Raw genomic sequence first — 27,675 nt, 5'->3', positions numbered from 1 at the left:
TGTAACACGACACATTTCACCAGAACGTCTTCTAAAAGTCTTCTTAAAGACCTCTGCTCTTTCTGACATTATAGATTTTATTATAAATGATGCCTTTACCCCAGTTTCAGCAGTTTGAATTGTTGATTCTTCAGCAAATCACAGAGCTCCTTCATTCCTGATCCTCCCAGTTTATTCCCACTCAGCTCCAGCTCTCTCAGGTGTGAGGGGTTTAAACCCAGAGCTGATACCAGAGCAGCACAACCTTCATTTGTCATCCTGCAGTTATTTACTCTGGATACAGAGACAACAAGGAAGACAAGACTTCTGTTTAAATGTAGTTTTATATTGTTTAATGTAAAATATACAGTTTAAAAGTAGACTAAAATATTTCATTAATGACATTATATACAGTTATTACATTCCAAAAGGAATACACTAGTGTTTAAGTATAAATAAGTGATCAATACTAACTTGAGTCTCTCTGGTCTGCAGTGTGAATCCTCCAGAAGAGCAGAGAGCTGCTTCACCTGCGAGTCTCCAGATATTTTCTCACTCACATTGAGTTCTCTCTGCAGTAAGGGGTTCACACCCAGAACTCTAGAAAGGAAATCACAACCTTCCTGTGCAGCAGAACTTTTCAACAACCTGCAGAGAGAGAAAGAGAGAAAGAAAGAATATTTTATACAAGAGGAAAATATAAGAAATTTAGCCACAGTTTCTAAAATTGTCTTAAGTTAAAGTTTAGTGCTAGAGTTCTAACTTTTTAGCAACCTAATGAAACTGAAATTTTGTACATGTCTGTATTATTAAAGAAGTTCAAACACTGAATAAAGGCAGGTGAAATGTCACAAAAAAAAATCAAAATCAAATACAAAACTACCTTTTTACAGTAATATTCTCATGACTCAGCCCGGACTTTGGCCACGTGCATCTGTTTACGTTCTTCGTCACGTGTCTGCCCCGCCTTCGTCTGCTCCTCCCTGTCTACACACCTGTTTCCTATTGTGATCACCATGTCTATTTAACTGTGCCGCGTTGCCTTGTGCATCACGGAATCTACTGTTGTCTTTGTCCTGTCTCTAGTCTGTGTGTTGTTTCATGTCCTTTTGTTATAAAACCCTGTTGATTTGACTATCCTGCATTTGGGTCCGCTTCCTTACCCCGCATCATGACAAATATTACATAATGAGTTTAAGATTCCTAATTATTTTGTGTTGCCACGACATCATTTTGAAAATCTTTTTGGATGTTAGCAAGTTTGTCCATAATAGATTATTTATGAAGAGGACGTCTAATATGACCATCAGATATAACATATGGAACATATTTAACAAGTAGTCCTGATATGTATGTTATAAATTATTCTCTTAATTATTTAATAATATAAACCTCAGTGTGTTCAGTTTACAGTCTGGATCCTGTAGTAAATCAGTGAGCCGCTTCACTCCTGATGCTCCAGGGTCGTTCCCTCTGAGATCCAGCTCTATCAGGTGAGATGATTTCAGAGCTTCAGACAGAACACTGTATCCTTCCTCTCTGATATTATTGTACATTAACCTGAAAAAACAAAATTAATCAGAATTTTAATTCAGAATATTACAAATATTGTACAAAATAAATACCTTCAGTTTTAGACATTAAGATGTGTGACATTGTTTACAAATGTGTTATTGTTAATTTATTAACTCTAGAGTGTCACAGAAGGAAACCTGTATAAATGACTTTGTTGTAATTAATAAAATGATATTACAATAATTTGTGGCTTTAAAGAAAAAAAAAAAACAGGAAAAATTTTAAATTAAAAAAAAAAATGTTTTACTGAATTACAAATACATATTTCACGTCTCTATCATCGTCTGGATTATAAATGAAGTGTGTATTAGACGTTACCTCAGAGTCTCCAGTTTACAGTGTTTCTTCTTCAGTTCCTCAGAGAGCAGCTTCACTCCTGAATCCTGAATCCTGTTCTTACTCAGATTCAGCTCCTTCAGGGTGGAGTGTTCTGATCTGAGAGCTGTGAGCAGAGCTGAACATCCTTTCTCTGTCAGATTACACTCACTGAGTCTGAAAACACAATAAATCACAGGGATTTTCTTTAACACTTCTGTATGCAGAGGAGCGTCTTTTCTCCTCAAACTACTCATTACTACTGAAAAAGACTGAAAACTAGATGAATGATTGATCACCTAAAGACAAACCGTTCAACAGTAACATCACTAACTGAAGTTTACAGATTAATATAGAATTTAATTCCTTACTGAAGTGTTTCAGGTCTGCAGTGTGGATCCTTCAGTAGAACAGAGAGCTGCTCTACTCCTGTGTCTCCTTTTATTTTCCCACTCAGATCCAGTTCTCTCTGCAGTAAGGGGTTTGTACCCAGAACTTTAGTCAGATGATCACAGACCTTTTCTGCTTCAGGACTCAAATTTCTGAAGAGAGAAAACACTTTTCATTATGATACTGATAACAGACCTCTGGATGTTTGTCCTCACAAGATGTTGATGTTAAATGATGTGAACCAGCACAGACCATTATTCTGATGCCTCAGCATTAAGGATGTAATAAACATCAAGTCAAGTCAAGTCACCTTTATTGTCACATCACCACGGCACATGTGCCTTGGTGAGTGAAATTCTTGGGAGCGAGCTCCAGACATTGCAGAACCATTTAGATACAGTAGTAACATAACAAACATAAATAAAACAGTTTACAGACAGGTTAGAAAAAATGTGCAAAATGCTCAGCATCATTGAAATGTGCAAATGTGGAAAATGTGGAAAGGGTGCAATGTGTTCATACATAGTCAGTACCCACAGTGTACTGCTAGACATATATATAACCATACATATATGTATGTATGAGTATATATATATATATATATATATATATATATATATATATATATATATATATATATATATATATATATATATATATATATATATATATATATAAAGTATTATATACATGTAATATTATGTAACATGTTAAGGTGCAATGGACTGTACAGATACAGAAGTGTCCTGTGGTACCGATAGCTTATTGTCAGATAGATTGTTATTTTAAATTAGATGCAGTGTGTGTGTATAGTCCCATGTGTATTGATGCAGCACGAATACCGTGTGCATGTGTGTATAGTCCGGTGTTGAACTGTTGAATATGCTGTGTGCTGTGTTATTTATGGCTGTTAATTAGTCTGATGGCCTGAGGGAAAAAGCTATCCCTCAGTCGACTAGTGCGGGATCGGATGCTGCGGAGACGTCTTCCTGAGGGGAGCAGAGAGTGCAGTCTGTAGGATGGGTGGCTGGAGTCATTAATGATCCTCCGAGCTTTCCTTATGCACCGCCTGTTGTAGATGTCCTGGAGGGAGGGAAGCTCACCTCCAACAATGTGGCTGGCAGTTCGCACGACCCTTTCCAGAGGCTTACGGTTGCCAACGGTGCTGTTTCCAAACCAAGCGGTGATGCAGCCCGTTAGGATGCTCTCTATAGTGCAGGTGTAGAATGTTCTGAGGATGCAGGGGCTCATTCCAAACTTCCTCAGCCGTCTCAGGAAGAAGAGGCGTTGATGTGCCTTCTTCAGCACTGTGTCGGTGTGTGTGGACCAGGTGAGATCCTCACTGATGTTGACACCCAGAAACTTAAAGCTGCTCACACGCTCCACAGGTGTCTTGTCGATGGAGATGGGTCTGTGTTCTCTGCTCTGTCTCCTGAAATCCACCACTAGCTCCTTGGTCTTGTCAATGTTTAGTGAGAGGTGGTTCTTCTGACACCATTTGGTCAGAGTGCTCACCTCTTCTCTGTAGGCCGTCTCATCGTTGTCGGTGATCAGGCCTATCACCGTTGTATCATCAGCAAATTTGACGATGACGTTGGAGCTGTGTGTAGCTGTACAGTCGTGTGTATACAGGGAATACAGGAGTGGGCTGAGGACACAGCCCTGAGGAGCACCGGTGTTGAGGATCAGAGGGGATGAAGTATTGCTACCGATTCTCACCACCTGACATCTGCCTGTCAGGAAGTCCAGAATCCAGTTGCACAGAGATCTGTTTAGTCCCAGAGTCTGAAGCCTCGCTACAAGTGTGGCAGGCACTATAGTGTTAAATGCTGAGCTGTAGTCCACAAACAGCATTCTCACATAGGTGTTCTTATTTTCCAGGTGGGAGAGAGCAGTAGCATCATCTGTGGAACGGTTGCTGCGGTATGCGAACTGTAGCGAATCAAGAGAGGCAGGCAGCACAGAACAGATGTAATCTCTGATGACTCTCTCAAAGCACTTACTGAAGATGGGTGTGAGAGCAACTGGCCTCCAGTCATTTAGGCATGTGATTTTATTTTTCTTTGGTATGGGTACTATGGTGGATTTTTTGAAACATGATGGAACCACAGACAGACACAGGGAGAGATTGAAAATGTCTGTGAACACACCGGCCAGTTGGGATGCGCATGCTCGGAGCACATGGCCTAGGATGCCGTCAGGACCCGCAGCCTTGCGGATGTTTACTCGTCGGAAGGATCGGGTTACATCCGCGACAGAGACGGAGAGCGCACTCACATCTTCTGCAGCAGCCGCAGGAGTGCTCTCTGTGTGGGCGGGGTTGTGAGCCTCGAAACGAGCATAAAAGTTATTTAGCTCATCCGGTAGAGAGGCGGCAATGTTCACAGTCGCTGGTTTGTTCCCCTTAAAGTCCGTGATGTTGTTGATGCCCTGCCACATGCTTCTTGCGTTGTTGGTGTTGAAATGTTCTTCAACTTTGTTTTTGTATTGTCTTTTTGCGGCTTTGATGGTTTTCCTGAGATCGTAGCTGGCTTGTCTGCGATCGTCAGGATTCCCGGATTTAAAAGCAGACGACCGCGCTGACAAGGCCGCTCGAACATCGCTATTAATCCACGGTTTTTGGTTGGGGTAGACGCGGATTGTTTTTGTCGGCACAACATCTTCTACACACTTCCTGATGAAACACGTGACAGAATCTGAGTACGCCTCTATGTCGTCATCAGACGCTGCCCGGAACATGTCCCAGTCCACGTGATCAAAACAGTCCTGTAGTATAGCATCTGATTGGTCCGACCAGCATTGGATTGTCCTGAGGGCGGGTGCTTCCTGTTTCAGTTTCTGCCTATAAGCAGGCAGGAGCAGAATGGACGAGTGGTCCGATTTGCTGAGAGGTGGGCGGGGGAGGGATTTGTAAGCATCCCGGAAGGGAGAGTAGCAGTGGTCCAGTATACGGTCACCACGTGTGTTGATGGTGATGTGTTGGAGGTATTTTGGAGCTATTGTTCTGAAGTTGGCTTTGTTAAAGTCCCCTGTAAACGCTGCATCTGGGTGCGCGGTTTCCTGCTCACTTATATTCCCATACAGTTCCTTGAGTGCCTGGTCTGTGTTAGCTTGAGGAGGAATATAAACAGCTGTGATAATGACCGCTGTAAATTCCCTCGGTAGCCAGAATGGTCGACACAGAAGCATAAGAAATTCCAGATCAGGTGTGCAGAAGGATTTAATAGAGTGTAGGTTCCTTTCATCACACCACGAGTTGTTGATAAAAAACAAACACCTCCGCCTCTGCTTTTCCCTGTGAGCTCTTTCGTCCTGTCCGAGCGGTGCACGGAGAACCCCGTGAGCTCGATGGCTGAGTCTGGAACCTCCACAGACATCCAGGTTTCTGTGAGGCAAATAATGCAGCAGTCCCTCGTTTCTCGTTGGTAGGAGATGCGTGCCCGTAGTTCACAGAGTTTGTTGTCTAGTGACTGAACATTAGCCAGCAAAATGGTTGGGAGAGGAGGTCGGAGGGAACGACGTCTGAGTCTAACAAGGACGCCGGCTCTCTTCCCTCTTTTCTGGCGGCGTTTCCTCGGTCGCGTTCGTGCAGCCCAGACAAAGGGCTCCGATGCGGTGTTGGTAAACAAACCGCCAGCAATCAGAAACTCAAAGTCCGGTTTGCGTTTCGCGACATAGGAACCTATATTTAGAAGCGTGTGTCTGTCGTAGGCAGTTATGCAGACAACTTCCAACACGCAGTACAGCAGGATAACTAGTAAGATAAATGAAAAACTGCAAAGTTTCCTCGGAGCTCGCAACACGGCTGCCATGCTCGGCGCCATCTTGCATTCATTTGTAATGTAACAATGTAAATGTAACAATATGTAACTTTATTTAACTAATTTTCTAGTTTTGCAGCTCACAACCTATTAAAAGCTTTTCTGAGCTGTGTTTTTTTGTGTGTGTGTGTGAGCTTGTCCTGGTTTGAAAGTCGAAGTTGAATTAGTCTGACTACCAGCTCTCATCATGGGTTTAGACTGTCTTTAGTTTGTACTAAATTACTAAGTTTACAGAACTTTAACAAGTTGACATAGATGAGGATGTCTCTGCTATCAGTAAGTCTACTTTGTGTTCTTACTAATTGTTATACCAGAAAAACCCTTAAAATAACCTTTATACATGAAGAAAGCTACTGAGGGAAAACTGCTGGTTATGATGAGACCATAATGAGAATCTTGGACCGAAGAAAAACATGCAAACTTAACACCTTCACCACTTATTGGTTGAAGCATAAAGAATAAAATATTACAGTGTCAAATATTTCCAGTGTTGTAAAAATACATTAAAGTAAATCAGAAACTCACCTCAAAATCAACTTAGAGTTTGGATTCCCTATAAAATAACTAAAAATGTTCCAATCTGACACACTGTAGTTCCCTCTGAGCTCCAGCTCTTTCAGAGGTGATGAGGAGTTTGATTCCAGAGCTTTAGCCAGATCACCACATTGTGTTTGTGTGAGATTACAGTTATTTATTCTGAAAGAAAATATTAATAAAGGACATTTGACAGTGAGACAGTGACATGACAGTGACAGAGCATCAATGATGGCTTTGTAATTAATAATAATCTCAGTACAGGTCAGTAGATAACAGTTAGAACCATTATTTAAGAGAAGCACAGGTCACATTTCACAGGAGATTCATGTAATTAGATTAATTAAGCTACCAGTGTTACCTGTTTATAATTAAAGGATTTAGATGAACTATTTTTTAGTTTCTTATTAAAAAATAGTAACTGATTTCAGATAATCAATTTTAATTCAAAATGTCTTTTCTTCTATTGTAAATTCAGAACCTGTTACAGAAATTTCTTCATTTTATCCCTCATTCCTTTTTTCTTTCTCAATAAAGACTAAAAATAATTTACTTCAGTTTCTCCAGACTGCAGTTTGAGGTCTTCAGTAGATCACAGAGCTGCTTCACTCCTGTGTCTCCAATTGTATTGTCACTCAGGTCCAGCTCCTTGAGGTGTGAGGGGTTTGTTCTCAGAGCTGCTACAACAGCAGTACAGTCATCTTCAGTGAGACTGCATTTATACAACCTAGAGAGAGAGACAGAGAGAGAGAGAGAGAGAGAGAGAGAGAGAGGAGGTTAGTCTCTGTCCTATTACACCCAGTGTTCCACTTCCTGTCCACCAGAGCTGGATAAATCAGTGGTCTGGACCCCTGGGACAGAGAAAGTTCAGGTCAGGGCTGTTAGTTTTTAATCAGTTGTTTAGTGGACCAATAAATCCAACCACCAGGAAAGGAAGAATCCTGCTGCTCCTTAATGGCTTTTGTGAAACAAAAGTTTTTGTGTCATTATGTTTAAACTTCATGCATGTCCCAAACCTCCTTCTGGGCAGGTCTTTGGCTGTACCACGTTCATACACGATGCCCTGGACGTATGTGAGGTGGTGTATAAAGTTTGTGTTCAGAATTTTCCTGCCTGTAAGTCAGCACTACTGAATGTGAATTACTGTAAGTTATTATTGTACAGGTTTACAACTCACAGCAGCTCAGGAACATTATAAATATTTAAAAACATTAAAAACATATAGTAAATATTTCTTCTTCCTGAAGCTAATACTTTTGTTGTCATTTTGATAAAGATGAGTGCTGTGACATTTAGTGAATATCTACTAAACTGGGTTGTAAGAAATGGGATATTTACGTCTGTACTTTAAGTCAAATTGTGTTTTGCTCAAAGAGGCAGAACATAAAGTGAGTGCAGTTCACTGTGTCAGAGGTTTTCATATCAGTACAGTCACAGTTAGCATGGCTACAGTCACTCCTGACTAAACAAGAGCAACTGAGTGAAAACAGAGATCTGTGTGTTTATAGCTGTTTCTTACGTAAGTTTCTGCAGTCTGTAATGTGGATCCTGCAGCAGAGCTGAAAGCTGCTTCACGTGGATGTTCTTTGGTGTTTTGGTGCTCAGATCCAGCTCCGTGTGCAGTAAGGGGTTCTTACTGAACATGTCTGTAAGACACGTGTAGGCTTCCTCTGCATCAGGACTTTTTAACAACCTGTAGAGGTTTGAAGGAAAAGTTATTTTTAACAGAAATTATATTTGTTTAATATGATATTTGTATATATCATCATTGCTTATAGAATCACCTCAGTGTCAGGTTGTAAACTTTGTTGTCAGTAAGTAGTTTCACTCCTGAAGCTCCAGGGTCGTTCCCTCTGAGATCCAGCTCTCTCAGGTGTGATGATGAATTCTGTCTCAGAGCTTCAGCCAGAAAAGTGTATCCTTCCTCTGTTATACTGCAGTCTGAAAGTCTACACAAAATTACACCAATTGTATTATGTTTATGTAGGAAAGGTCTGTAAGTCTCTGTAAAAACCAGGAGTATAAATGTGGCAGCGTTCAGTGTATAAATTAACTGTATTTACTGTTGTTGTTCTCTTTGGGAACATGTTCTGAATTACACATTTGTGATGTCTGAATTTTTCTGAACTAATAAAGAGACATTATAAAGTCAGTACTGATAACTAGACCGTACCAGTAAATATAAATGATTTAAAATATATATTTCTCTATTCAGTCTGACACGTCCTCTCAAAAGTGCAGATGAAAAATCTCAGCGCTTGTAAAGTTTTTCCACATTTTGGTAGGTTTTAGCTTCACCTTAAAAGAGATTTAACTAATTTGTTCCCTAATTGATCTACACACAATACTCCACAATAACAAGGTAATATATGGATAATATTTTCCTTTAGCTGCTCATTCTCAAGTGTTTTTTTTCTTTTACTGGGATTCACGGATGATTATATGATCATTAATACGAGACTGTCATTTATATTCTTACCTCTTTTCCATCCTTTGGGGGCATTAGGGACATTTGTCCATGTTATTTCAAAATAACTAAATTATTTCACAGATTAGCGTAATTTAATTAGCATGATTATCATGAGTCCACAGGCACTGCAACACTATGACACAAAATATTGTGTATTTCACGTCTCTATCATCTGGATTATAAATGAAGTGTGTATTAGACGTTACCTCAGAGTCTCCAGTTTACAGTGTTTCTTCTTCAGTTCCTCAGAGAGCAGCTTCACTCCTGAATCCTGAATCCTGTTCTTACTCAGATTCAGCTCCTTCAGGGTGGAGTGTTCTGATCTGAGAGCTGTGAGCAGAGCTGAACATCCTTTCTCTGTCAGATTACACTCACTGAGTCTGAAAACACAATAAATCACAGGGTTTTTCTTTAAACTTCTGCATGCAGAGAAGCATCTATTCTCCTCAAACTACTCATTACTACTGAAAAAGACTGAAAACTAGATGAATGATTGATCACCTAAAGACAAACCATTCAACATTAACATCATTAACTGAAGTTTACACATTAATATGGAATTTAATTCCTTACTGAAGTGTTTCAGGTCTGCAGTGTGGATCCTTCAGTAAAACAGAGAGCTGCTCTACTTCTGAGTCTTCTTTTATTTTCCCACTCAGATTCAGATCCGTCTGCAGTATCGGGTTTATACCCAGAACTTCAGTCAGATGATCAGAAGCTTTCTGTGCTTCAGGACTTTTCAACACCCTGTAGAGAGAAAGAACAGAGAAACATTAACACTAATTATATTTACAGCAATGTGGTGCTAGTTCTCAGTAATTGTTTGGTCCATGGTGGAAAACTAGTTTTAAACATTAGCGATATTACTTCAGCATAAACTTTTACTTTAAATTTGTTTCTTTATTACAAAAAATGTTAATAACAAAGTGTGACCAAAAATATCACAATGTGCTACACAGTGGTTCAAACAATGAAACTTTACTAATAACTCAGAATTAATGCTGTATTTTACATGTACTGGTGAAAGCGCTCACCTCAGTGTCTTCAGTTTACATTTTTTACCATTCATCAAATCCCTAAGCTCCTTTATTCCTGAAGCTCCAGGGTCGTTCCCTCTGAGGTCCAGCTCTATCAGGGGTGATGAGTGGTTTGACTTCAGAGCTTTAACCAGATCAGTGTATCCTTTCTCTGTTATATTACAGTCTGAAAGTCTGGAGAAGGAGCAAAAAAGTTCACCATTATCAGGAAACATTTATAATGCTAATTATCTCATTACCTTGTTTGTGACAATGTTCTTTATTTACCCCATGTGGTACATGAACTCATTTGTAAATCATGTAAAACTGACAAGACCTGTAACAGTAATTACATTATTGATGCCCCCTCATTGGAACTAAACCACACACTGTGGATAACGGACGTCTGTCACATGAAATCACTTAAACCAGCCAGTGCAGCAGCTCATTATCACTGTAAGAAGAACTTGACAATGACAAGCCAGTCCTGGTCCATCTCAAGCAATTTGTAAAGAAACAAAAGCATAACTGGTGAGTGTTATAGTATAGCAGGCACAGATCATTTCTCCTGGCCATGGGGTCATGGTAACTCGTCTGTATTCACTGTAAAGCTGCTGAACTGCTGTATCTATCTCCAGTGTAATGTGTGTTTCTATCTGCAGGTCTAAGATGTATTAATACCTAATCAGGGCGATCAATGGGGCAAGTTTTCAAATGGGCTATTTAGTGTTGTATTTTATGTAGTAAGATTATTTAATCCTCTGCCATCTGTATGCTGCTCTGTAGCTTTTATGTTTGTATTGTAGTATAAATATGTTTCTTTATGGCCTGATAAATACGTTTTATACCCCGTCTTTAGTACCCCAATAGCAATGGCTCTGGTAACACATGTTCTATGTTATGTTCATTATTAGTTTCTGTGTTTTGGGGTAATTTACCCCTGAATGAGTTTGACTAATTTATTCCTACATCATATATATATATATAGTGTTCAGTGTCAGTTCAGGCAGGACACATAGTCAAGCTCGGCTGTCAGCTGATGTCAATTTTATAACCCCGCCCATCAGCTGATCTGATTCCTAAGCGCGCTATTGGTCCATTTCAAACAGGGCGCCCTATTTAAATGCTTTTTTCAGTCTGTCTGCTTGGCTGTTTCCTCTGCATTGCTGCAACTGTGATTTAAACTCGGTGGCTATTGGGAGTTTAAACCGCAAGCTATCTTCTTTTGTGGGGCTGCTGCCTCTGCTTTGCTGCTGCAATTCAAACTTGACGGCTAATTAGAGTTTAAACCAAATCTCCTTTTGGTTTCGCGAAATGGGACTATAAGAGGTCGTGATTACTATTAGTAGACTTGAGCCGAAGGGGACGTTTTGAAAACGCTTTGAACTTACGGTAAATCGATATGGCACACATGTTCGTGTCTAATGGTGCATTTGTTGAGCCGGAAGCGACCGGGCTGGCGTGTTGTACAGTCTGTTATGCTAGGTAGGCTACGCCTTGCTAGGCTATGTTGCATTTTGCTAGGCTAGGCCAGGTTAGGTTACGTTACGCTATGTTATGACTCGCTAGGCTGTTATGATACGTTATGCTATGCCTCACTAGGCTATGTTAGTTGAAAGTGAAAGTGACGTGACATACGGCTAAGTATGGTGAACCTCTGCATTTGACCCATCCAAAGTGCACACACACAGCAGTGAACACACACACCGTGAACACACACCCGGAGCAGTGGGCAGCCATTAATGCTGCGGCGCCCGGGGAGCATTTGGTGGGTTCGGTGCCTTGCTCAAGGGCACCTCAATCGTGGCCGGACCGAGACTCAAACCCACAACCTTAGGATTACAAGTCAGACTCGCTAACCATTAGGCCACGACTTGTTATGCTATGCCTCACTAGGTTATGTTAGGTTACATTATGCTATGCCCTGTTAAGCTATATTAGGTTATGCTATGCCTCGCTAGGCTATGTTGGGTTACGTTATGCTATTCCCTGCTAGGCTGTGTTACATTATGCTATACCTCGCTAGGCCAGGTTAGGTTACGTTGCCCTATGTTATGCCTCGCTAGGCTGTTATGATACGTTATGCTATGCCTCACTAGGCTATGTTAGGTTACGTTATGCCATGCCTTGCTGGGCTATGTTAGGTTACGTTATGCCCTGCTAGGCTATGTTACGTTACGTTATGCTATGCCTCTCTAGGCTATGTTAGGTTACTTTATGCTATGCCCTGCTAGGCTATGTTACGTTACGTTATGCTATGCCCTGCTAGGCTATGTTAAGTTATGGTATACTATGCCTCGCTAGGCTATGTTATGCCCTGCTAGGCTATGTTATGCTATGCCTCGCTAGGCTATGTTAGGTTATTTTATGGCATGCCCTGCTAGGCTATGTTGGGTTACATTATGCCCTGCTAGGCTATGTTACGTTATGTTATGCTATGTCTCACTGGGCTATGTTAGGTTACGTTATGTTATCCCTTGCTAGGCTTTGTTATGTTATGTTATGCTATGCCTTGCTAGGCTATGTTAGGTTACTTTATGCTTTGCCCTGCTAGGCTATGTTACATTATGCTATGCCTCACCAGGCTATGTTAGGTTACGTTTTGCTATGCCCTGCTATGTTAGGTTCCGTTGTGCTATGCCCTGCCAAGCTATGTTAGGTTCCGTTATGCTATGCCCTGCCAAGCTATGTTAGGTTCCGTTATGCTATGCCCTGCCAAGCTATGTTAGGTTCCGTTATGCTATGCCCTGCCAAGCTATGTTAGGTTCCGTTTTGCTATGCCCTGCTATGTTAGGTTCCGTTATGCTATGCCCTGCCAAGCTATGTTCGGTTCCGTTATGCTATACCCTGCGAAGCTACGATAGGTTCCGTTATGCTATGCCCTGCTAAGATGTGTTGGGTTCCGTTATGCTATGCCCTGCTAAGCTATGTTATGTTATGCTATGTTAGGCCCCGTTGGCTGTTATGATACATTATGCTATGCCTCGCTAGGCTGTGTTATGGTGCTTGGTGCTGTGCCTTGCTGGGTTTGTTTTGTTGCGTTGTGCTGTGCCTTGCTAGGCCGTGTTAGGTTACGTTACTCTATGTTGTGCCTCGCTAGGCTGTTGTGATACGTCAGGCTGTGTCTCGATAGGCTGTGGTGATACATTGTGCTGTGCTTTGCTAGGCAATGTTAGGTTATGTTGCGCTATGTTATGCCTCGCTAGGCTGTGTTATGGTGTGTTGTGCTGTGCCTTGCTGGGCTATGTTGTGTTGCATTGCTAGGCCGTGTTAGGTAACGTTACCATCTGTTGTGCCTTGCTAGACTGTTGTGATGCATTATGCTATGCCTCGCTAGGCTGTGTTATGGTGTGGTGTTCTGTGCCTTGCTGGGCTATGTTGTGTTGCATTGCGGTTGGCTGTGCATTGCTAGGCCGTGTTGGGTAATGTTACCATACCATTACCTTACCATGCCTTGCTAGACTGTTGTGATGTGTTATGCTGTGCCTCGATAGGCTGTGTTGTGATACTGTACGTTGTGCTATGCTCCGCTGGGCTGTGTTATGGTACAGTATATTGTACTGTGACTCGCTAGGCTAAGTTGTGTTGCGTTGCGTTATGCTATGCCTTGCTAGGCCATGTTAGGTTACGTTGCACTGTGTACCTCGCTAGGCTGTTATGATGCGTTAGGCCATGCCTTCTAGGCCTTTACGTTGTGCTGTGCCTCACTAGGCTGCTGTGATGCGTTAGGCCGTGCTTTGCTAGGCGTTTTGTTACGTTATGCTGTGCCTCGCTTGGCTATTATATGTTGTGCCATGCCTTGCTGGGTTGTTTTTGTTACATTGTGCTGTGCCCTGCTGGGCTGTGTTGGGTTGTGCTGTGCTATGTTGTGTTGCGTGGTGCTGTTGTAATGCGTTGTGCTGTGCCTCTCTGGGCTGTAGTGATATTATGCGGTGCCTTGCTAGGCGTTATTTTGCATTGTGCTGTGCCTTGCTGGGCTGTGTTGCGTTACGTTATGATATGCCTTGCTGGGCTGTGTTGGGTTGCATAACGCTGGGTTATGCCTTGCTGTGCTTCGCTGGGCTGTTGTAATGCCTTATGCCATGCATTGCTGGGCGTTATGTTGCGTTGTGCTAGGACTCTCTAGGCCGTTATGATGCGTTATGCCATGCCTTGCTAGGCGTTGTTACGTTATGATGCCTCGCTAGGCTATGGTATGTTGTGCTATGCCCTACTAGGCAGTTATGATATGATATGCCATAACTTGCTAGGCATTATGTTGCGTCACGCTGTGCCTTGCTAGGCTGTTATGCCATGCCTCGCTAGGCTGTTATGATACGTAATGCAGGAAAATTTACTGGCAAATGGTTTAACTTTTTAACTTGACATGGTTAAATTTTAGCCAGCAATGAAAATGAAAAGCTTGATTAAATTTCTCTCCTCTCTGTACGAGTGTCCAGCGAAAGATAGTGACCTTTGGATTGATAATCAATGGCTCCTGGCCGTGCTTGTATTGTTTCTGTTCGTTACAAATTAATTAATTAATTAATTAATTAAATGTTCCAAGCTGGAAAGGCCCCGAGAAGCATCCTAACCACTGCTTCTTCAATTATTTAATAGCTGGACTTGTGGTGTTGTTGGATGGATCCTAGAGATGGCTACTCGGGATATTCGGGGAGGAGGCACTTGGTTCTCGTGTTCTGTTTGTGATTGAGCTAGCTCTGCTGCTGCTATGCTAGCTCTCCTCCTCTGCTGCTGTCCCTAAGGTAGCTGAACCAGGAGTGGAACGTTAAAGGTTCTGGTTGCTCCTTGGGAAACTGGGATGGCATGATGTTCATGATGATCTGGAGTCTTCTGCAGCCTTGAATCGTATACAGGCACTGAGCCTTCCGGGTTTTTTTTGTTTGTTTGGTTTTTTTTGGGGGGGGGGGGGGGGGGGGGGGGGGGGGGGTTAATGGTCAGTGGTTGCTAGTAAATGGTAAAGCATTTTAAATAGTAAATGGGGGCAGTCGTGCCCTAATGGTTAGAGAGTCTGATTCGTAACCCAAAGGTTGTGGGTTCGAGTCTCGGGCCGGCCACGACTGAGGTGCCCTTGAGCAAGGCACCAAACCCCCCAACTAACTGCTCCCCGGGTGCCGCAGCATAAATGGCTGCCCACTGCTCAGGGTGTGTGTTCACGGTGTGTGTGTTCACTGCTGTGTGTATGCACTTTGGATGGGTCAAATGAAGAGAACAAATTCTGAGTATGGTTCACCATAATTAGCCGTATGTCACGTCACTTCATATAAAGGAACTGCTTTCCGTGCCTGATAACATGTCCTCTGCTCTGTTGGTATTTTACTAATAAGTTTGGCTAGTGAAAAGCTCGCTTTAATCCTCTGCTGGCTCTTCAGTTAGCATGAAGAGCCAGGGAGGATTGCCTGGTATGGTCTGTTTGGGGGGGATTTTGTCTGGCTGCTTTCCCAGTTAATGGGAGATTGTCCCCCCATGAAGCTGCTGCTGTTCCCTGACTAACTTTCATGGAGTTCATGAAAAGGATGGGGAATTCAGAACAGAGCCATACCGCCAAATGTAAATTTCATAAGCTTGCAAATAAAAAAAATTAAATATTTCAAAGAATTGTCTTTATTTTGACTCAAGTGGTCCTGACTGAAATATAGCATTCAGCGTCAGGTCAGGCAGGCCACATAGTCAAGCTCGGCTATCAGCTGATGTCAATTTTATAACCCCGCCCGTCAGCTGATCTGATTCCTAAGCGCGCTATTGGTCCATTTCAAACAGGGCGCCCTATTTAAATGCTTTTTTCAGTCTGTCTGCTTGGCTGTTTCCTCTGCATTGCTGCAACCCACCTCCTCCCCCAGCTCCTCCTTGGTACTGTGTTCAACTTAATCAGTGTCATTCTGTTGTCACTGAGGCAGGCTCTGTTCTAAATGGGGGGGGGGGGGGGGGAGAGATGTTGTCTGGCTGCTTTCCCAGTTAATGGGAGATTGTCCCCCCATGAAGCTGCTGATGTTCCCTGACTAGCTTTCATGGAGCTCATGAAAAGGAAGGGGAATTCAGAACAGAGCCATACCGCCAAATGTAAATTTCATAAGCTTGCAAATAAAAAATTTTAATATTTCAAAGAATTGTCTTTATTTTGACTCAAGTGGTCCTGACTGAAATAAACTTATAGAGAAGTAAAAATATAATTTATTATATATCATATAGTAAAGTGTACTATTAAATTACACTTACACAAGCTTCTGTAGTTTACAGGATGAATTCTTTAGTAGAGTAGAGATCTGAGTCGCTCCTGAATTTCCCAGTGTGTTCTCACTCAGGTCCAGTTCTGTCAGGTGTGAAGGGTTTGAAGTAAGAGCTGATATCAGATCAGTACAGCCTCTGTCTGTAACACTGCTCTTATTCAGCCTGCAGACAGAGAACACAGCTGAGAAAATGTCTTTAACAACCCACAAGATCAACCATAAAAAATAATTCCAAGGTATAGAAACAAAAGAGTGATCATGTGTACAGTGGAATATCTTTATAGATTTAATGTGAACACAAATAAAAACACCAGGTGAGGAATCAGACCACACACCTGAGTGTCTCAGTCCTACACTGTGGATCCTTCAGTAAAACAGAGAGCTGCTTCACTTCATAGTCTCCAGATAATTTCCCACTCAGATCCAGTTCTCTCTGCAGTAAGGGGTTTGTACCCAGAACTTTAGTCAGATAATCACAGGCCTTTTCTGCTTCAGGACTCAAAATTCTGAAGAGAGAAAACACCTTTCATTATGATACTGATAACAGACCTCTGGATGTTTGTCCTCACAAGATGCTGATGTTAAATGATGTGAACCAGCACAGACACGACAGCAGCTGGATTAATTTTTTTCTCTGCTTTAATAATACATAATGTGAGGCTGTCTTGTAAAAAGGTCAGATATCATCTGAATGTTATATGTTACAATAAAATATTTTATTCCACAGCATTAACAAAGTAATAAATGTAATGTAAATGTCTTTATATCACACTAATGAGAATCTTGGACCAAAGAAAGACCTGCAAACACTAAAGTCACCACTTTAAAATAATAAGAATAAAATATTACAGTTTTGTAAAAAAAAAAAAAATACATTAATGTAAATTAAAAACTCACCTCAAAATCAACTTAGAGTTTGGATTCCCTATAAAATAACTAAAAATGTTCCATCCTGACACACTGTAGTTCCCTCTGAGCTCCAGCTCTTTCAGAGGTGATGAGGAGTTTGATTCCAGAACTTTAGCCAGATCACCACATTGTGTTTGTGTGAGATTACAGTTATTTATTCTGAAAGAAAATATTAATAAAGGACATTTCTCAGTGAGACAGTGACATGACAGTGACAGAGCATCACTGAAGGCTTTGTAATTAATAATAATCTCAGTACAGGCCAGTAGACAACAGTTAGAACCATTATTTAAGAGAAGCACAGGTCACATTTCACAGGAGATTCATGTAATTAGATTAATTAAAATAAAATAAATAATAAAGCAGGCTACATTACAGGTGTTACCTGTTTATAATTAAAGGATTTAGATCAATGTTTTAATAGTTTCTTTGACTTATTTATACAGTAAACATACACCAGAGAAGTAATTTTAATTTTAAAATAATTATGTTTTTCTCTTACATGTATCTTCCAAATTGAAAATCTGTTATAGACCTTTATTATAATTAGTATTATCTCTCATTTTTTTGTTTTTTAACAAAGACTAAAAATAATTTACTTCAGATTCTCCAGACTGCAGTTTGAGGTCTTCAGTAGATCACAGAGCTGCTTCACTCCTGTGTCTCCAATTGTATTGTCACTCAGGTCCAGCTCCTTGAGGTGTGAGGGGTTTGTTCTCAGAGCTGCTACAACAGCAGTACAGTCATCTTCAGTGAGACTGCAATTATACAACCTACAGAGAGAGAGAGAGAGAGAGAAGGAGGTTAGTCTCTGTCACTATTACACCCAGTGTTCCACATCCTGTCCACCAGAGCTGTATAAATCAGTGGTCTGGACACCTGGGACAGAGAAAGTTCATGTCAGGGCTGTTAGTTTTTAATCAGTTGTGTAGTGGACCAATTAGTGGACCAATAAATCCAACCACCAGGAAAGGAAGATTCCTGCTGCTCCTTAATGACTTTTGTGAAACAAAAGATTTTGTGTCATTATGTTTAAACTTCATGCATGTCCCAAACCTTTATAATGTCTAATAATGAGACATTATAAAGTCAGTACTGTTAACTGGACCATACCAGTAAATATAAATGATTTAAAATATATATTTCTCTATTCAGTCTGACACGTCCTCTTAAATTCAGTCTGCTTTAATAAAAATAAATATAAAGTGCTTATGAAAAATCTAGTTCGAGTTCCTAAAGTTTTTCCACATTTTGGTAGGTTTTAGCTTCACCTTAATTGATCCTCATTGATCAACACACAATACTCCACTATAATAAGGTAATATATGGATAATATTTTCCTTTAACTGCTCATTCACAATTTTTTTTTCTGTTACAAACATTTAATGTTGTAGAAAGTCCCCAAACAGGTAAGTTCCTGTTCTTACACACATTACAGCAGCTATAAACAGTTGTTCTGGCTTCTCTTTTTTCTTTTACTTGAAGTTAATAAGTAAAAAATGCAGCTTACACTAAGAAAGTTTTTGTTGTGGAGATTTTAATGTCTTAAAGTTATTGATACTGGAGACTTCTTCTGTAAATGTACTGGGATTCACAGATGATTACATGAAAATATATAGGAGACTGTCTGTCATTTATATTCTTACCCCTTTTCCCTCCTGTGGGGGCATTAGGGATATTTGTCCATGTTATTTCAAAATAACCAAATTAGTTCACCGACTAGCTTAATTTTATTAGCATGATTACCATGTGGGTAATAAGATGTTTTCTATGTGTATGAAAGCCACAGGCACTTCAACACTTTGACACAAAATATTGTGTATTTCACGTCTCTTTCATATTGTGTATTTCACGTATTTCCCTCACCTCCTCACTCGCAACGAAGAGAAACATCTCCGGAATACTGAACACTTCCGGACTACACTTCCCACCGTACTCCGCTCAGCCTAATCACAGCGCCAGCTGTTCACCATCATCTGACGCGCATAAATACAGAAATGAACTTGACCTCAGCGCGAAGTCTCGATTTGCATCCGCAATCATTCTGAGCTTTTTCCTGATTGTTCTTTCCGATTGTTTTGACTTTGTTTCTGTTACCTGTCTCTCTGATTGTTTGCTGCCTGTCCTGACCTTCTGCCTGTCCCTCGATTCTGATTTTGTGGTGACCCAGCACCACGCTCTCTGTATGCTCCGCCTCCACCATCTCCGAACTCCCAGCAGAGTACCAAGACCTGGCAGAAGCCTTCAGCAAGACACGGGCCACCGAACTGACAAGCTTCACCTCGGCTCCCATCTTCCACCACCCTGATCTAGACCGGCCGTTTGTAGTGGAGGTGGACGCTTCTAGTATGGGAGTCGGGGCCGTACTGTCCCAACGTCAGGGCCCGGCCAACAAGATGTTTCCCTGCGCGTACTTCTCACGCAAACTATCCCCAAATGAGCGCAACTACGACATGGGGGACTGAGAGCTGCTAGCCATGAAGGCGGCATTCGAGGAGTGGCGGCACTGGCTAGAGGGCGCTCTACACCCATTCACCGTACTCACCGACCACCGGAATCTAGAGTACATCCGCGCCACCAAGCGCATGAACCTCTGTCAGGCTAGTTTTGGTGGCCAACTCTAGCCACGGATGTGCGTGAGTTCATCCAGGCCTTTGCAGTCTGCAACACCTCAAAGCCCTCTCATCAGCTCCCCGCGGGCTTGCTGTTGCCACTACCCACGCCTCAGCATCCCTGGTCCCACATCGCGCTGGACTTTATCACTGACCTTCCCAGTTCGAACAACCACATGGTTATCCTTACCGTGATCGACCGGTTCTCCAAAGTCTGCCGTCTGATTCCCCTGTCGAAACTCCCCATGGCCTTCGAGACTGCAGAGGCGCTGTGCAACTTTGTTTTCCGGTTCAACGGTTCACCCGAGGATATCGTGTCCGATCGGGGCCCCCAGTTCACCTCACAAGTCTGGTCGACATTCTTCAGACAGCTCAATGTGAACATCAGTCTCACCTCGGGGTACCACCCTCAAGCCAATGGACAGATGGAATGGCTGAACCAAGACCTCGTCCAGTTCCTGCGGTCATACTGCCAAAATAACCAAGCCGATTGGAGCAAGTATTTGATGTGGGCCGAATACGCAAAAAACTCTCTCCTCAAACCCGCCACGGGCCTAACCCCGTTCCAGTGCGTCCTGGGCTTCCAGCCTCCTCTGTTCCCCTGGACCGATATGCCCTCCGACTTACCAGCCATTAACGAGTGGTTTCGTCGTAGCGAGGAAACATGGAGCGCGGCACATCGGCAACTGCAAAAGGCCATTCGCAGGCAAAAGGCACAGGCCGACAGACGCCGTCGTGAGCACCCCGAATACCAACCCGGACAGTGGGTCTGACTATCCACTCCGCCTCTGTCACCCCTGTCGTAAGCTCAGCCCATGGTTCGTGCGCGTATTCCAGATCATCAGACAGATTAACCCGGTCTCCTACCGCCTGGTGCTACCCCCGTCATAAAGCATATCCCCCACCTTTCACGCCTCACTGCTGAAACCTGCTGAGGGACCATCGAGAGACCCAGGGACCCCCACCGAACCGCCTGCGCCTCTCCTGGTCGATGATGAGGAGGCATAACAAGTCTGCGAACTACTGGACTCCAGGCACCGACGGGGCCCCCTGGAATACCTGGCCGACTGGGTGGGGTACGGTCCCGAAGAGCGCTCCTGGGTCAAGGCGGGGGACATCCTGGACCCCTCACTCACCGTTGACTTCCACCGACAGCACCCAGACAAGCCTGCTCCCCGGTCTCGTGGTAGACCCCGGCACACGCCCTCGCCGATCAACGCGCCTGCCTCACCTCCTCACTCACAATGGAGAGAAACATCTCTGAAATACTGAACACTTCCAGACTACACTTCCCACCGTACTCTGCTCAGCCTAATCGCAGCGCCAGCTGTTAACTATCAGCTGACGCGCATGAATACAGAAATGAACTTGACCTCAGCGCGAAGTCTCGACTTGCATCCGCAGTCATTCTGAGCGTTTTCCTGATTGTTCGTTCCAATTGTTTTTACTTTGTTTCTGTTACCTGTCTCTCTGTTTGTTTGCTGCCTGTCCTGACCTTCTGCTTGTCCCTCGATTCCGATTTTGCCATTTCTTTGATATTGTGTTTGCCGTGCTTGACGATTCTGCCGATATTATTAAATACGCTGCAAATGGATCCATACGACTCCGCTTCGTTACAGTCTCTATCATTGTCTGGATTATAAATGAAGTGTGTATTAGACGTTACCTCAGAGTCTCCAGTTTACAGTGTTTCTTCTTCAGTTCCTCAGAGAGCAGCTTCACTCCTGAATCCTGAATCCTGTTCTTACTCAGATTCAGCTCCTTCAGGGTGGAGTGTTCTGATCTGAGAGCTGTGAGCAGAGCTGAACATCCTTTCTCTGTCAGATTACACTCACTGAGTCTGAAAACACAATAAATCACAGGGTTTTTCTTTAACACTTCTGTATGCAGAGGAGCGTCTTTTCTCCTCAAACTACTCATTGCTACTGAAAAAGACTGAAAACTAGATGAATGATTGATCACCTAAAGACAAACCGTTCAACATTAACATCACTAACTGAAGTTTACAGATTAATATAGAATTTAATTCCTTACTGAAGTGTTTCAGGTCTGCAGTGTGGATCCTTCAGTAAAACAGAGAGCTGCTCTACTTCTGAGTCTCCTTTTATTTTCCCACTCAGATTCAGATCCGTCTGCAGTATCGGGTTTCTACGCAAAACTCCAGTCAGATGATCAGAAGCTTTCTGTGCTTCAGGACTTTTCAACACCCTGTAGAGAGAAAGAACAGAGAAACATTAACACTAATTATATTTACAGCAATGTGGTGCTAGTTCTCAGTAATTGTTTGGTCCATGGTGGAAAACTAGTTTTAAACATTAGCAATATTACTTCAGCTTAATCTTTTACTTTAAATTTGTTTCTTTATTACAAAAAATGGTAAAATAAAGTGTGACCAAAAATATCACAACGTGCTACACAGTGGTTCAAACAATGAAACTTTATTTATAACAGAATTAATGCTGTATTTTACATGTACTGGTGAAAGCGCTCACCTCAGTGTCTTCAGTTTACATTTTTTATCATTCATCAAATCCCTAAGCTCCTTTATTCCTGATGCTCCAGGGTCGTTCCCTCTGAGGTCCAGCTCTATCAGGAGTGATGAGTGGTTTGACTTCAGAGCTTTAACCAGATCAGTGTATCCTTTCTCTGTTATATTACAGTCTGAAAGTCTGGAGAAGGAGCAAAAAGTTCACCATCATCAGGAAACATTTATGATGCTAAATATCTCATGACCTTGTTTGTGAGAATGTTCTTAATTTACCCCATGTGGTACATGAACTCATTTGTAAATTATGTAAAACTGACAAGACCTGTAACAGTAATTACATTATTGATGCCCCCTCATTGGAACTAAACCACACACTGTGGATAACGGACGTCTGTCACATGAAATCACTCAAACCAGCCAGTGCAGCAGCTCATTATCACTGTCAGAAGACCTTGACAATGACAAGCCAGTCCTGGTCCATCTCAAGCAATTTGTAAAGAAACAACAGCATAACTGGTGAGTGTTATAGTATAGCAGGCACAGATCATTTCTTCTGGTCATGGGGTCATGGTAACTCGTCTGTATTCACTGTAAAGCTGCTGAACTGCTGTATCTATCTCCAGTGTAATGTGTGTTTCTATCTGCAGGTCTAAGATGTATTAATACCTAATCAGGGCGATCAATGGGGCAAGTTTTCAAATGGGCTATTTAGTGTTGTATTTTATGTAGTAAGATTATTTAATCCTCTGGCATCTGTACGCTTGCCCTGTAGCTTGTATGTTCATGTTGTAGTAGAAACATGTTTGTTTACACCCCGGCTTTAGTACCCCAATGGCACTGGCTCTGGTAACACATGTTCTTTGTTATGTTCATTATTACATTCTGTGTTTTTGGGAAATTTACCCCTGAATAAGAGAGATTTATTCCTATATTATTAGGTTAGATTAGATTACATTAAACTTTATTGTCATGTACAAGTACAAGGCAACGAAATCCCCATCATATATATATTAACCTACAGAGAAGTAAAAATATAATTTATTATACAGTATATCATATAGTAAAATGTACTATTAAATGTCTTTGTTACGTGCTGTGTTTGTCGGTTCGGTGTTTTGTTTGTTCTTTCTCTCACTCTCCCTTTTCTCCGCTGTCTCCACAGATCCCTGCCATTGGACACCTTTCCTGTCAATCTTAATTATCCTGCGTGACGTCACTCATCTATCCACCAATCAACACCCGATCCCGCCTATTTAAACCCGCCACCATTCATTCATGGAGCTTTCATATTTTTCTGTTGATCTTGATCCCGTTTGATAACCTGTGTGCAGATTTGTTTGTTGTGGTGTTTTTCCGTATGTATGCCAGACAATTCAAATAACCAAATTTGTTTGTCCCTCGGTCTCCGTCTGTATGTTAGTGCTCATTCACCCTGTGTATGTGACTTTGTTTATATTGGGGAAAGTGGACAGGTAAGTACTTCACGAAACATACATTGTGCAAAACGTAGGTAGTCATTACTGTATAAAGCACTATTCGGACGGGACTAGTTTTACGTGGGGACGTGGAGTAATGCAATTTTACATCAGGACGTCTGTCTGTAATATTAATTGGCCAATTCGCACCGGACAAGACATCTCAGTAAAACTAGCAGAAGTGGGAGGGGTAACTCGCTTTACACACCACAGTAACCTCCTTGTCGTCATGTGTGTATGATGTTGCTTCCTGTTTCAAGCGCCTCCATGCTTGCAAAAAGCGAAAAAACTACTTTTATACAGGATATGACGGAATTTTACCGTACATATTTACAGCGGGTCGATTCGGACGGGATTAGTATTACCTGAGGTAACTTTTCCGGAAAACGTAAAAGTCGCCGTAATCTTTACTGACATTGTCCGTAATGATTACCGAGATGGCACATTCGGACGGGACTAAAATAACCGAGAAGCTCTGGTAATAATTGCTTTACCCCCACGTCCAACTAATCCAGTCCGAATAGGACTTTAGACACACTAGGTTAGAAACGCGTGCCACCCTCTGTATGTTTTTTTGGGTAGGTAGGGTAGGGTAGTTAGGGCCTCATTCGACAGTGTAGATTGGTCTCATTGCTATTCCTTTGTAGCTTAGGTTAGAGGGTTAAACTCAAGTTAGACCGGTTTTGGTTTTGATTATTTCATTGTTTTGTCACCGCTCGTGTCCCTTTCCCCTTTTGTGTCTTTGTTATCTGTTTTGTGTAAATATTATCATCACTTTTTTTAAAATCATGTTGTTACATCCCATCCATACCCCTGAACACCCTCTGGGATCGTAACAGTCTTACACAAGCTTCTGTAGTTTACACGATGAATTCTTTAGTAGAGTAGAGATCTGAATCGCTCCTGAATTTCCCAGTGTGTTTTCACTCAGGTCCAGTTCTGTCAGGTGTGAAGGGTTTGAAGTAAGAGCTGATATCAGATCAGTAAAGCCTCTGTCTGTAACACTGCTCTTATACAGCCTGTAGTCAGAGAACACAGCTGAGAAAATGTCTTTAACAACCCACAAGATCAAAAATCTAAAATAATTCCAAGGTATAGAAACAATAGAGTGATCATGTGTACAGTGGAATATCTTTATAGATTTAATGTGAACACAAAAACACCAGGTGAGGAATCAGACCACACACCTGAGTTTCTCAGTCCTACACTGTGGATCCTTCAGTAGAACAGAGAGCTGCTTCACTTCAGAGTCTCCAGACATTTTCCCACTCAGATCCAGTTCTCTCTGCAGTAAGGGGTTTGTACCCAGAGCTTTAGTCAGATGATCACAGACCTTTTCTGCTTCAGGACTCAAAATTCTGAAGAGAGAAAACACCTTTCATTATGATACTGATAACAGACCTCTGGATGTTTGTCCCCACAAGATGCTGATGTTAAATGATGTGAACCAGCACAGACACGACAGCAGCTGGATTTATTTTGTTCTCTGTTGATAATTAAGTTTAGATATTTAAACTTCTCACATGCTTTTAATAACAAATAATGTGAGGCTGTCTGTTAAAAAGGTCAGATATCATCTGAATGTTATTTACAATAAATTATTTTGATACCTCAGCATTAACAAAGTAATAAATGTAATGTAAATGTAAATGTCTTTATATCACAATCATGAGAATGTTGGACCAAAGAAAAACCTGCAAACACTAAAGTCACCACTTTAAAATAATAAGAATAAAATATTACAGTGTAAAATATTTCCAGTGTTGTAAAAAAATAGATTAAAGTAAATCAGAAACTCACCTCAAAATCAACTTAGAGTTTGGATTCCCTAGAAAATAACTAAAAATGTTCCAATCTGACACACTGTAGTTCCCTCTGAGCTCCAGCTCTTTCAGAGGTGATGATGAGTTTGATTTCAGAGCTTTATCCAGATCACCACATTGTGTTTGTGTGAGATTACAGTTATTTATTCTGAAAGAAAATATTAATAAAGGACATTTGACAGTGAGACAGTGACATGACAGTGACAGAGCATCAATGATGGCTTTGTAATTAATAATAATCTCAGTACAGGCCAGTAGATAACAGTTAGAACCATTATTTAAGAGAAGCACAGGTCACATTTCACAGGAGATTCATGTAATTAGATTAATTAAGCTACAGGTGTTACCTGATTATAATTAAAGGATTTAGATGAACTATTTTTTAGTTTCTTATTAAAAAATAGTAACTGATTTCAGATAATCAATTTTAATTCAAAATGTCTTTTCTTCTATTGTAAATTCAGAACCTGTTACAGAAATTTCTTCATTTTATCCCTCATTCCTTTTTTTTTCCAATAAAGACTAAATATAATTTACTTCAGTTTCTCCAGACTGCAGTTTGAGGTCTTCAGTAGATCACAGAGCTGCTTCACTCCTGTGTCTCCAATTGTATTGTCACTCAGGTCCAGCTCCTTGAGGTGTGAGGGGTTTGTTCTCAGAGCTGCTACAACAGCAGTACAGTCATCTTCAGTGAGACTGCATTTATACAACCTAGAGAGAGAGAGAGAGAGAGAGAGAGAGAGAGAGAGAGAGAGAGAAAGAGGAGGTTAGTCTCTGTCCTATTACACCCAGTGTTCCACTTCCTGTCCACCAGAGCTCTGGACCCCTGGGACAGAGAAAGTTCAGGTCAGGGCTGTTAGTTTTTAATCAGTTGTTTAGTGGACCAATAAATCCAACCACCAGGAAAGGAAGAATCCTGCTGCTCCTTAATGGCTTTTGTGAAACAAAAGATTTTGTGTCATTATGTTTAAACTTCATGCATGTCCCAAACCTCCTTCTGGGCAGGTCTTTGGCTGTACCACGTTCATACACGATGCCCTGGACGTATGTGAGGTGGTGTATAAAGTGTGTGTTCAGAATTTTCCTGCCTGTAACTCAGCAGTACTGAATGTGAATTACTGTAAGTTATTATTGTACAGGTTTACAACTCACAGCAGCTCAGGAACATTATATAGTAAATATTTGTTCTTCCTGAAGCTAATACCTTTGTTGTCATTTTGATAAAGATGAGTGCTGTGACATTTAGTGAATATCTACTAAACTGGGTTGTAAGAAATGGGATATTTAAGTCTGTACTTTAAGTAAAATATTGTTTTCCTCAAAGAAGCAGAACATAAAGTGAGTACAGTTCACTGTGTCAGAGGTTTTCATATCAGTACAGACACAGTTATCATGGCTACAGTCACTCCTGACTAAACAAGAGCACCTGAGTGAAAACAGAGATCTGTGTGTTTATAGCTGTTTCTTACATAAGTTTCTGCAGTCTGTAATGTGGATCCTGCAGCAGAGCTGAAAGCTGCTTCACGTTGATGTTCTTTGGTGTTTTGGTGCTCAGATCCAGCTCCGTGTGCAGTAAGGGGTTCTTACTGAACATGTCTGTAAGACACGTGTAGGCTTCCTCTGCATCAGGACTTTTTAACAACCTGTAGAGGTTTGAAGTAAAAGTTATTTTTAACAGAAATTATATTTGTTTAATATGATATTTGTATATATCATCATTGCTTATAGAATCACCTCAGTGTCAGGTTATAAACTTTGTTGTCAGTAAGTAGTTTCACTCCTGAAGCTCCAGGGTCGTTCCCTCTGAGATCCAGCTCTCTCAGGTGTGATGAGGAATTCTGTCTCAGAGCTTCAGCCAGAAAAGTGTATCCTTCCTCTGTTATACTGCAGTCTGAAAGTCTACACAAAATTACACAATTGTATTATTTTTATGTAGGAAAGGTCTGTAAGTCTCTGTAAAAACCAGGAGTATAAATGTGGCAGCGTTCAGTGTATAAATTAACTGTATTTACTGTTGTTGTTCTCTTTGGGAACATGTTCT

At 41.5% G+C, this 27,675-nt stretch overlaps 1 protein-coding gene across 1 annotated transcript in view; it reads right to left on the bottom strand.

Annotated features, from left to right (window-relative positions):
- LOC113657299 overlaps positions 1 to 27,675 on the bottom strand; it is a 1,727,325-nt gene that overhangs the window by 1,558,867 nt on the left and 140,783 nt on the right. Inside the window, exons 50-74 of the mRNA XM_047822072.1 lie at positions 27,369 to 27,533; positions 27,104 to 27,277; positions 26,172 to 26,345; positions 25,612 to 25,782; positions 24,999 to 25,169; positions 24,657 to 24,830; positions 22,341 to 22,517; positions 21,883 to 22,056; positions 21,515 to 21,688; positions 17,836 to 18,009; positions 17,225 to 17,395; positions 16,663 to 16,833; positions 16,317 to 16,490; positions 10,119 to 10,295; positions 9,658 to 9,831; positions 9,291 to 9,464; positions 8,399 to 8,563; positions 8,134 to 8,307; positions 7,168 to 7,341; positions 6,606 to 6,776; positions 2,241 to 2,411; positions 1,873 to 2,046; positions 1,372 to 1,539; positions 454 to 627; positions 100 to 273 (exon numbers count right to left, since the gene is read on the bottom strand). Of these exons, the coding sequence (XP_047678028.1) occupies positions 100 to 273; positions 454 to 627; positions 1,372 to 1,539; positions 1,873 to 2,046; positions 2,241 to 2,411; positions 6,606 to 6,776; positions 7,168 to 7,341; positions 8,134 to 8,307; positions 8,399 to 8,563; positions 9,291 to 9,464; positions 9,658 to 9,831; positions 10,119 to 10,295; positions 16,317 to 16,490; positions 16,663 to 16,833; positions 17,225 to 17,395; positions 17,836 to 18,009; positions 21,515 to 21,688; positions 21,883 to 22,056; positions 22,341 to 22,517; positions 24,657 to 24,830; positions 24,999 to 25,169; positions 25,612 to 25,782; positions 26,172 to 26,345; positions 27,104 to 27,277; positions 27,369 to 27,533 (4,314 nt within the window). The remainder of the gene's footprint in view (positions 1 to 99; positions 274 to 453; positions 628 to 1,371; positions 1,540 to 1,872; positions 2,047 to 2,240; positions 2,412 to 6,605; positions 6,777 to 7,167; positions 7,342 to 8,133; positions 8,308 to 8,398; positions 8,564 to 9,290; positions 9,465 to 9,657; positions 9,832 to 10,118; positions 10,296 to 16,316; positions 16,491 to 16,662; positions 16,834 to 17,224; positions 17,396 to 17,835; positions 18,010 to 21,514; positions 21,689 to 21,882; positions 22,057 to 22,340; positions 22,518 to 24,656; positions 24,831 to 24,998; positions 25,170 to 25,611; positions 25,783 to 26,171; positions 26,346 to 27,103; positions 27,278 to 27,368; positions 27,534 to 27,675) is intronic.

The sequence above is a fragment of the Tachysurus fulvidraco genome, chromosome 13 (genome assembly GCF_022655615.1).
Source record: "Tachysurus fulvidraco isolate hzauxx_2018 chromosome 13, HZAU_PFXX_2.0, whole genome shotgun sequence".
NCBI lineage: Eukaryota > Metazoa > Chordata > Actinopteri > Siluriformes > Bagridae > Tachysurus > Tachysurus fulvidraco.
This window is presented reverse-complemented; position numbering and strand designations above follow the sequence as displayed.